Source organism: Camelus ferus, chromosome 6 (genome assembly GCF_009834535.1).
Source record: "Camelus ferus isolate YT-003-E chromosome 6, BCGSAC_Cfer_1.0, whole genome shotgun sequence".
Classification (NCBI taxonomy): domain Eukaryota; kingdom Metazoa; phylum Chordata; class Mammalia; order Artiodactyla; family Camelidae; genus Camelus; species Camelus ferus.
Window position 1 is genome coordinate 53,460,725 of NC_045701.1, and position 12,083 is coordinate 53,472,807.

Consider the following 12,083-nt stretch of genomic DNA (forward strand, 5'->3'; position numbering starts at 1 on the left):
ATGAATTAATGTATTGGGATGGGAGGCAGCATCAGTATCTTGCAGAGACACAGTAACATTTAACTAAACTATATTTCTGATCTTTCATGCAAATCAGCTTATCCTGTAAGATTAAAGAAGTGGTGTATGATAACTTAGGCCATAATTAAACAGAGTTAAATACCATTAGTCTCTCTTCCATCACCCTGAAATATGATTTTACCAGAATTTGGGAAGGATGATGGTGGAAAAATAGAGGCTGTATCATCTTCTGTAATAGATATGAGTGCCACCTTCCCAATATTCTGTTATAATTTCTCTCTTGAGTTACTGGGATTTACTTCATCCATCTTAAGCTGTGGCAATTCTTTAATGTACCCTCTTTGTTACACTAATTCTTATACCCCAAGTCTTATTTCCTATCCTGTTGCTGCGCCAACCCACCACACTCTTGTTCCATTTGAAAAATCCCTGCTAACAACATTTGGTTTATATCTTGTATCTACTCCTAAGCTCAAGTAGTTTCCTTACACTTTTAGATTCTTTTACTAGATCAGCAGGCACTTTCAGAATTTTTTTTCCCCATGGTCAGAAGTCCTCCCAAGAAAAGCCATTTACTCAATAATGATAGGATCCTAAGAGCTGAAATCTAATTTCTTGTATCTTAGCATCATGAAACTATTTTTGAAGCTGTTTAGGCCTTATAATTATCAAAATATATTTTTTAATTTACTAATTGAGACTACTTTGTTTTCTTATTTTTGATGCTTAGTTTGGCATTCTAATTTCAAAATGGAAATAGCATTTGTGAGATGGATTCAAAAAGTATGTGCAGGGTTCTACTTCTGGTATTGGCTGAGTAACTTCTATTGGACCCAACCTTCTACAGAAAGCAATGATAAATTCTGGACAAAATATGAAAAACACTGGAGGCACTGAAGAGCAACCACTTAGAAGAAGGAAATGACACTGAGTGAGTTTCCTGTTTTTTACAGCTTCTAGCCTGAGGGAAAGTCCCATCCATGGTACAGCCAAAACTTGAAGAGAAACCTGCTATTCTACTTGCTTAAATAACTGTGGGACAAAATTCAAGAAACTACTCCAGATGGAAAGTGAGAGGGAAATCTCAGGAAGAAGGCAGCCAGATAGAGGAAGTTTCAAATTCTGATTATAAACTCTGCCACATTTTTTATCAGGTACCTGAGCTACACATGTGCAGGACAGACTCCAAGAAGCAGTACAGTTAAGGATAAAGGAATTGAACTAAGATTTCAGCTGCTATCTATGAATGGAAGGCAGTTTGGGATTTGCATCTAACCAGATTAATTATCTGCTAAAAATAAAAAAATATTTTAAAAGGGAAAAAAAGAAAAATCAGTATTTTTCAAAGGACTTTAAAAACATCCAGACCCTAAAACATGGCACTCAGAATATCCAGAACACAATCCAAGGTTACTAGATATATGAAGAAACAGGAAAATACCACTCATACTCAAGAGCAAAAAGCAAAACTCAAAAAGCAATCATAGGAGGCAATTCCCCACAGATGATCCAGAAGTTGGATTTATCAGACAAAAATTTTATAATATACTTGAAGATGTAAAGGAAAATATACTTGGATGAATAAATAAATAATAAATCTCAAGAGAAACAGAAACTATTTTTTAAGACCACCAGAAATTCTAGAATTTAAAAAAATACAATATTTAAAATTAAATAGTAACTAGTTGGGCTTAGCGGCAGATTGGAGATGAAAGAAGAATCAGCGAACATAAATCAATAGAAATTATTCAATCTGAAGAACAGAGGAGAGTCAAGAGAAAGATGATAACAAACAGGAGCAGAATCTCAGGGCCAAATTATATATAACTGGAACTCACAAAGGAAAAGAGGGAGAAAATTGGGTTGAAGAAAAAATTTGAAGAAATATGACCTAAATTTTCCAATTTTGATGAAAGACATAAATTTACAATTTCACGAAGCTCAGCAAACCTGATCAGGATAAATATGAAGAAAATATCACCTAGGTTTGCTGTAGCCAAAGTGCTTAAAACCAAAAAGAAAAAAATTTGAGAGCAAAAAAAAAAAAAAAAGACACATACATAGGGTACATTGATTCAAATGTTTGCTCACTTCTCATCAGAAATAATGGGAATCAGGAGATATGGAAACAGTATCTTTGAAATCCTGAAAGAAAAATGTCAACTCTGAAATCTGTATCCAGGAAAATATTCTTAAAGAATGATGAAGAAGTAAAAATATCTCCAGATAAAAGAAAACTAAGAGGGTTCATTACCAACAGACCTATACTACAAGAAATGCTGAGAAAATTCTACAGACTGAAGAGAAATAAAATCAACTTGAATTTAAGCTCATCAGGAAGAAATGAAGAATATGAGAATAAGTATGTGGGTAAATATAATTTCTTAACTTCTTTCAAATACATATGACTATGCAAATAAAAATTATAATGTGAGGCTTACATATGCAGATATAATATATAATTTTCTATGTAGTATATATAACAACCATAGCACTATAGCATAAAGGACAGGGCCTATGTTGTTGCAGTTCTCATATTTTACATCAAGTGGTATAATATTAACTGTTACTTAGATTGTGAAAACTTACATACATATAATCTCTAGAGCAGTTGTTCTCAAACTTTTTGGTCTTAAGATCCCATTACACTCCTAATAATTGTTGAGGACCCCAAAGAGCTTTTGTTTATGAGATTGTATCTACCTGTATATACATTTGAGAAAAAAGATTGAGAAATTTTTATATATTCATTTATTAATTCATTTAAAATAATAATAAATCAATTATATGTTACATAACATGTTTTTATGATAAATATTATATTTTCCAAAACAAAAATAAATTAGTGAGAAGATCGATATTGTTATACATTTTGCAAATCTCTTTAATGTCTGACTAAGTAGAAGACAGCTGGATTTTCATGTCTGCTTCTGCATTCAATCTGTTGTGATATGTTGTTTAGGTTGAAGTATATGAAGAAAATCCATCCTCACACATATATGTAGTTGGAAAATGGAGGAGAATTTTAATAGCCTTTTCAGATAATTGTGGATATTCTTCTTTAATACTACACCAAAACTCTGAAGTGGAGGTTTCTTAAAGGTTAGTTGCCATGTGGAATCTAAAACCATAGTAGTGAACTTTTTGTACTCTCCATTGGTCTATCTTGCACTTTGAGTTTGTAAGATTATGCATTGATCATTGGAAAAGAGTAGTCACAGATCTTTAAAATGTTGATACATTTCTTTAGACTGTATCCATAATAACATTTGTTATTATTACTACCAGTCTCATCAGAATAGTATTTAAGTTTTGGGAAACTGCCAGTCTCACAGTGGATATAAGTGCTTTCAGGTTTTCAAAAATTCCAAGTTTCACTTGAAAGTTCATATTTCATTGTTGGCAATAAATATTGTCAGATGTTTTCTTTGACATGACAGGCTCATTTCATTTATTTTTGAGAAAAAATGTATGCACATTAACCAAGTCTGAATAACCGTTGTTTGTCTGCCATAGTTTTCTGCTAAGTAAAAAATCGGGTTTCATGAAAAAAGTGGCTAGTTCAGCTCACAAGTCAGTCACAAAAGTGCTTCTCCTCAAGACAACCACTCTGCTTCAGGATGCCGCAGAATTGCTTTAAGAAGCACGTCTTATCACACAGAATATTAAATAGATATGTACTCTAGAGTCAATATTCAGTAAATATTTTCACTGCTTCATCAAGGACATTCTTAAGTGAAGTTGTCTTTTTTAACAGGGAGTGCATAGTAGTGAATAGAATAGGACAGTTTGGTGCCACTGTATTGATTTGTACTGCGGTGCAAAGTTTTACCCACTATTGCTTTTGTACCATGAGTGAGATTATCAATGCAGTTGGCCCAGGATAAACAATCAGAAGAATTTTCAACACTTTGAATATTTCAATACTATTTGTGTTTCTTCTCAGACATTGACATAAAAGATTATTTTCTTGGATGATTAGTTGGTGCTGACACCAGATGAATACAAACAAAATTAGTCCTGCTATATCAGATTCATTTATTTGTAAGGCAGAAATACAACTCTATTGACAAGACATTAAATCACTCTTTATGCTTTCAGTTAAATCTTTGAGTCAGTGAATTTCTGTATTGGAAGATAGCAATGCCATAATTTCTTTTTGGACTTTTCATCCAGCAGGCATTCAGTGATATCAACAGTACAAGGCTTTATTAGTCTCTCAGTTAATGTGTATGCTTTGCCAGCCAATGCAATATAACAACTCAGCCTGTAAAATGCTTGAGTGGCTTTTTAATTTCTAGTTTGGAAAGTTATACAAATAATTTGTGGTGTTTAAAATGCTCACCACACCTGCATTTAAATTTTTAATCCTTTTGCTTTAAACTCTGAATGATTGGTCTCAAAATGGTGCTGCAGCTTCACTTGGACATAATGTTCTGTCACAGAAGACACAATAAGGTAAATGATTAACATTTATAAAACCTATTGAAAGGTAGTTTTCATTACATTTCATTTGATAAAAGAAGAAATCAGTTTCATCTGGTTACTTTGATGTAGATTTCTTTTTTCAAGCCAGAGAATTCTAACACTCATCTTTCTCAGCATCTTTGAGGTAAACAGAAGCTGTATGTTGAAAAAATATTTTTTATTGTAATAAAATGTACATAACATAAAATTTACCATTTTAACCATTTTAAAATGTACAGTTCAGTGGCATTAAGTACATTCACATTGTTGTGCAACCATCACTACTATCCATTTCCAGAACATCTTCATCATCCCATACTGAAACTTTGTGCCAATAAAACAGTAAGTCCCTATTCCTAAGCCAATAACCCGTTCTTAAACATGGAAAAAATTATAATTGTTTCATCTTAGAATAAAATATGATTAATATCTAAAATGAGTTTAATATTAAACTTAATTTTTTTAATTTCTGAAGTAAAGCCTTAAATATTGTAAAACAAATCTGTAAATTATACCTGTTTTTGTTGTGCTGCCATATAAGTACAAGGAAAATTTTAGGATTTCAAAATAACTACTTGTTTGGTAATAATGAGGTTTTATCACATATAGCAGGTGTAAACAAAGAAAACTAGCAAGAATCCAGTAAAAGTACAGAGAACAAGCTGAATTAACCTCTGCAAATGGACATATATATACCCTAATTCTATTATATCAGGAATCTGGAACACATAAGAATGCACACATACACAGAGTGTTGACATCATCACATATCATATAGCCTCTGCTATTTCAGGGAAACTCTGCTGCATATTCATAGAGAATGAGAATATAACAGGCAAATAACATCTTAGTACTTTTTTAAAAAAATCATTTTGATTTTGATCTTTAAGGTCCCTGGACCACACTTTAAGAACTGTTGCCCTAGAGCAATCACTTAAAGCAAAAAGTAAAAACAAAACAAAACAAAAAATAGAAAAGTATAGTTAAAAGTCCAATAGATAAATTAAAATGGAGTTCCAAAAAAATTCAGTTAACCCAAAAGAATGCAGGAAATGATAGACAGATGAACAACAAATCAACAATACCAACAACAAAACACAAGAGGGGTAAGCAGAAAACAAGTAGTAAGCCCAAAATAAGTAGAAAACCTGCAATAATAAAGATCAGGATAGAAATCAATGAAACAAAAAATGAACAATAGAGAAATTAAAGCCAAAAGTTAGTTCTTTAAATAGATCAACAAGTTTGATGGACCAAAAAAAAAGCAGAGTGAAAATACAAATTGCCAATACCATGAGTGAAAGAGAGACTATCACCATAGATCTTATTAGACAGTAAAAGAAAAATGAGAGAATATTGTGAACTCTTTGTGCGTAAATTTGACAACTTAAATGAAATGGAGACCTTTTTTTTTAAAGTATACTATAACATAATTGATTAAAGACAAATACAAATAGTCATATATTTGTTAAAGAAATCGAATTTGTTGTCAGAAATTTCCCTCAAAACTCCAGCCCCAATTGCTTTTGCTGATTAATTCTATCAAATATTTTAAAAAGAAATAACTCCAATATTAAACAAACTCTTTTGAGGAGAGTTTGAAAATAGAGGAGAAAGGAACACTTCCTAACATGTTTTATGAGAATAACATTACTCTGGTACCAAAACTTGACAAAGATAATATGAAACAGACAAAAACTACAAATTAGTATCCCTTATACTTAGAGATACAGAATCTAAGGAACATATAAAAAGGATAATACATCATGACTGAAAAGAGTTTATCCCAGGAATGCAGCATTGGTTTAACATTTGACAATCAATTAATGTAATTCACTACATTGAGCGAACAAAGGAAAAAAACAATCACTTGAATAGTTGTAGAAAAAACATTTGACAAAATTCAGCACCCTTCATGATTTAAAAATAACAATGAAAACTTTCAGCCAATAGGGGATAGAAGGAATATTCCTCAATCTGATAAGATGTCTGTGAAAAACCTGCAGTCAGTATCATACTTAAAATATTGAATGTTTTGCCCCTAAAGTTGGGAACAAAGCAAAGATTTCCACTCTCACCATTTCTATTCAATTTTCCTGTAAAACAAGAAAAACAAAGGGTATAAAGTTGGAAATTAAGAAGTAAAACTGTCTCTAATTGCGGATAACATGATTGTTCATGTAGAAGATCTTAAGGAATCTACTGAATAACTACTAGAACTAACAAGTGAATATAGCAAGTTCTCAGGATACAAGGTCAAAATACAAAATTGCATTGTATTCTTATACATACAAGGAGCAATCAGTTAGAAAATGAAATTCAAAAAAAAAAAAAAAACCACAGTTCTATAGCATCAATAACAAAAAAAATACTTAGGAATAAATTTTGCAAAACAAGCAATACCTTTATAATGAAAACTACAAAATACTCCTGAGAGAAAATAAAGATGACCTAAATCAATGAAAACCATTGTTCATGGATTGGCAGATGCAGTGTTGTTAAGACAGCAATTCTCCCCAAAATGAGCTGTAGATTCAGTGCAGTCCCAGTCATAATTCTACCTTGAGGTTTTAAAAAATGGACACATTTATTCTAAAATTTATATAGAAATGCAAAGGACCTAAAATACTTTAAAAGTAGCGTTTTCCAATAGAGCTTTCTGTGATGATGAAAATATTCTGTATCTGCACTACTCAGTGTGTTAGCTAGCCATATGTGACTACTGAGGGCCTAGTGCTCGAAAGGAACTGATCTTTTAATTTAATTTAGATTAAATGTAAATAGGTAAATACTCACATATGGCTAATGGCTATTGAACAGTACAGAAAGTAACTCTGAAAAAGAAGAGGGCTTAGACTACATGACTTTAAAACTTCATATAAAGCTACAGTAATTAAGACAATGTGCTACTGGCATAACATAGACAAACAGAGTAGTGGAACAGAATAGACAGGCTGGAAACAGTCCATACTTATACGGTCTTTTGATTTTTGACAAAGATGCTAGAGCAATGCAGAAGGAAAGGAAATCTTTTTAGCTAGTGGGGCTGGAACAACTGCATATCCACATGAAACAAAATGAACTCTAGCTCCACTGCATACTATACACACACACACACACACATTTCAGAATGGATCACAGACCTAAATAATATTGAGAAGAAGTCTAAAGCTTTTAAAAATAAACACAGAAGACTATCTTTACAACTTGGGTATAAGGAAAGATTTCTTAGGCAGGTCATTTAGAGTAACCACAAAAGAATAAATTCATAAGTTAGACTTAATTAACATCTAAAATTTCTCATCAAAATACAAGACTAAGAAAATGCAAAGGCAAGCCACAGACCTCAAGAAAATACCTGCAATACATATGTATCTGACAAAGGACTCATTTCCAGTATGTATAGAGATTGTCTACAACTCAATAATTAAAAAAAAAAAAAAAGACAACCCAATTTGAAAACAGTCAAAGATATGAACAGATTTTTCACAAAGAAGATACACAAATGGCTAATAAGCACAATGTCATTAGTCATCTGGAAAAAATGCAAATTAAAACCAAAACATCCATCAGCATGGCTATAATTAAAAAGATTGACAACCCCAAAGGTTGTCTAGGATGTGGGACAACTGGAACTCTCATACTTTGTTGAAAGTATAAAAGTGTACATCCATTTCGGAAAAAGATCTGGCAGTTTCTTATACAGCTGAATTTATACCTACCATATGACCCAGCAATTCCACTCTTGGGTATTTTCCCAAAAGAAGTGAAAGCATGTGTCCACAAAAAGATTTGTATAAGAATGTTCACAGAAACTGTAAGCAGAAATACAATGGATAAACAAAGTCTCATATAAACAAACTCATATAATTATACAGTGGAACTAGTGTGGTTCACTGTCCTGGTTTGCCTGGGACTGAGTTTTCTGGGATGCTAAAACTAGGAAACAGTTTTTTTAACTAGGAAATTTTTGAGCAAAGAAGAGGAGTTGGTCACCCTAATTATCCACCTCAGCTGTATAAAGACCTCACAACTGATACATCTACCACCGTGGATAAATCTCAAAACATTATGCTGAGTGAATGATACCTATAAAAGCGTTCATATTCTATGATTCTGTTTATATGGAGTTCTAGAGTAGGCAAAGCCAAGTTGTGGTAGAAACCAAACCAGGAGAGTATTTGTGTCTGGGGGAGTTGGCTGATGGGGAAGGGCTGTGAAGGAGCTTTTAGGAGTGTTGATAATGTTCTCTGTTTGTATACACATTTGTCAAAACTCAGTGAATGGTAAGTAGAGGTTTCTACATAGCTGCATTCTAAAAATACCTGTAAACTTTGAGCACTCGTTAGTGCCATGCATACTGGAGTGAAGTGCAATTCTTCTTTACTTGGCAAGTGTGGTATTTCTAAAAAACTGGTGTGTGCATGTGAGAGGTGGAGGAAGGGGGAATCATTCCTTGAGGGTTGCTCCTGAATGGAATTGTTTGTTATGATTATTCAATTTAGGAAGATTTTCTTTAGCTTTTCATGTGGCTGAATCCTTCTCTTTTGTTTTATAATCCTCTATTTTGTGGGAAGAATCTTATTTTGTTTTCTAAATTGGTGGGCTTCTTTCTCTGTTATATGTATGTCATTTGGCTACAATGTTGCTTTATTAATTGCTTTGATATTATTATTTGCTCTCTTTGCACATTTTTTTTGTAGTTTTTATAGTATTTACAAGTGTAAGCCCAATATCTCCATATCATGTCTTTTTGGAGGTCATTTTATTTCTCAAAGCAGTGACTATAAACTTATGGTTATTTTAATGGATGGTAATGCTTACAACATATAAATTCTAACTTTTCTTGTTACTAACTTTTCTTTAATAATATAGCACTTTTAAAATGGAAACTGGATTGCTTTTAGATTAGCTATTAACATTTAGGGGGAATTCACAAAAATAAAAATGTGCATTATAGAAAATGTTAGCCTTGATTTAAAAAATTTATCTTGCTAGGGTTTTATTTATTTTCACACATACTTTTTGCTGTGGTAGTGGGTTAGCTCAGAAAAAGTACTCTGTTACTATCCCAGTATCTATCAAGGTCTGTTTCATCTTTTAGTTTACTTTCTTCTCATATACCTCTAAAATGTGTTGTTCTTATAAGGAAGTTAGTTATAATAATGGCTCTCAATCCTACCAAATCCAGTGAACTTTTCTGATCACAAACACTTTAATAACATATTCCTATCCTGAAATTAATAGATTGTTTAATTTACCTAAACACAGAACTTCGAAATTTCAATGCAGTTGCCCTAATTGTAATATAAAGAGGAAATGAAAGGAAAGTAATTAATAAATATTTCAATGTATTAATTTGGGGGCACGATGTAGTAGTCAGATGCTTGTATCTATACATAGAAATTGTGAATGAGACAGCTATAAAAGCAGGCTGTAATAGGTGTGTCACTTTGGTGCCTTACATACTACAAGCAATATTGTCAGTTTCATGCATTTCTGAAATATTTGACCATTCTTGACAAAAGTTCTGGAAAAAAAAAAAAAAAAGGACAAATTTCCCTCAGTTTACATGTTATATGTGTTTCTGGATATGGTGACATCTATTTATATAAGCACAAAATTTGTTTATATGTAAAACAGAGTTAGGTTCTGGCTCAGATTATTATAAACAGGTTTTTCATCTTCATGAATGTCCAAGAGGACACAGAGAAGAATTTTCCCACGTGGAGAACTTTCCTGTGAGCTGTAGGTCATCCTGCACCCTGGTCTTTGTGCCCTAAGTGCCATCATTGCCCCTTGATCAATGTGACAACCAGAACACAGACTTTTGAAACACCGTATTAGGTGTTTTTCACAATAGATCTCTGGCAATTGTGTCACTTTTCAGAAAAATGTCTTTACGATAAATAGGATTACAAAGGAAACTAACTGTATTGAAATATCCCAGGTTAAGAATCCCTGCAAAAGTTGATACCACACCCTTCTCCAATATGCATACTCCAGTGAACAACCACTAAGTTACAAAAGCTTTCTTTCTAAATTTGGGGAAATGGTGAAAGAAAGCCTTGGGATTAAAATATTTTGGATTTGAAAGTGCCTTTAGGTGCCTCCGTCATTTTGTCATCAACATAACAGCATCAAGTCTCTAATAGACTCTAACAGAACAAAGCAAATAGCAGCATAGGAGTTGCATTTCTATTCTAATTTTGCATCTTGATGGAAATTAAGTATACCAAATGGACAAATGGCATCTATTTCCTATTCTTTTCTCATTATGAATAAACTAACTCTCTGATTAATATCAATTTAAACTCAGATCTTTTGCAAACTTGTTTATTCGTATACTACTTAAGGGAGTAAGGTAACCTTGGAAGAACAAAATCTTCCTCCAGCTACCATTGGGCTAGTTGGCAAAGAACATATTTGTGTGAACAAGATAGTTTAAACACAAGTGGTTCTAAGAATAGGAATTGTGAAACAAGATAATCAAGAGTTTATTTCAACAGGCACTCACTCAGTGTTTTCTAGGAGCACTTTGCAAGAGGGGACTCTATTGTATATGGAGGAATGGCTTGTCATGACAAATGTGCAGAGCATCGTGATGATGATTTTTCTTTCTTTTAGGGTATGTCTCTGTGCCAGACTGTTGTTGTAGGCTCTGTAGTCATTCTTCTCTACTCTTCAAGAGCATGCTATAATTTGGTGGTGATCACCATATCTCAGGATACATTAGAAAGTCCATTTAATTACGGCTGGGATAATCTTTCAGAGAATGTAAGTACCTAGCATCTATTGCCAATCTAATTGTATGATAATGAAGTTAGCTGTTGACTAGGAGAACATTTTAAGTGTTTAACTGACACTTTTTAAAAAATTTTTGTTAATTTGTTTTTTGTTTTTAATTTTTTTTTTTTTTGCTTCTTTCTATTTTTTAAAGCAGCAGTTTCTTTTTGTTTATTTATTGAGGGGGTAATTAGACTTATTTATTTATTTATTTTTAATGGAGTTACTTGGGACTAAACCCAGGACCTCGTTCATGCTAAGCACGCACTCTACCACTGAGCTGTACCCTCCCCTGAGAAACACTTCTGTGGACTCTCTGCCTACTCTTGGTAACCATACTTAAAGTTCTGTTTAAAAATCCTCATTTACATGGGGCACTTAAAACCATTCTTCAGAAAGAACCTCTCCCAAAGGAGTATTTTTCTTTTCTTTTTTTGTAAATAATACTAATAGTGCCTTAAATCTATTGTTCATACACCAATTTTACTAATTTTTTAAAGGGTGTTTAAATATCTCTAGATAAAGTTGATGTCATTAGCTAGTGAATATGGTTATGTCTTTAATTTGTTAGGATGGAATTAATTCTCTTACATAAGAACTACATATAACCTAAATATGTGGTTCCGTTTTGGTTGTATGACCCTTACAAAAATCTGGCATTATCGGTCTTGATATTGGGAGAGCAGTCATAGTTCCTTAGGTATCCAGGTATTTTCTGTAATAACTCCCAATGCCCTGGCTATGCATATTTGACCCCCCAGCATTCTCTGCCCTTTTTCTAGAAGTACAGTTTGACATAGGTACATGCC

General features: G+C 32.7%; 1 protein-coding gene across 1 annotated transcript in view; it reads left to right on the forward strand.

The window, feature by feature from the left end:
• Nucleotides 1–12,083, forward strand: part of GPR137C (G protein-coupled receptor 137C) — a 53,334-nt gene that overhangs the window by 36,541 nt on the left and 4,710 nt on the right. The window contains exon 4 of the mRNA XM_006185417.2: nucleotides 11,116–11,265. Coding sequence (XP_006185479.2) covers nucleotides 11,116–11,265 — 150 coding nt within the window. The remainder of the gene's footprint in view (nucleotides 1–11,115; nucleotides 11,266–12,083) is intronic.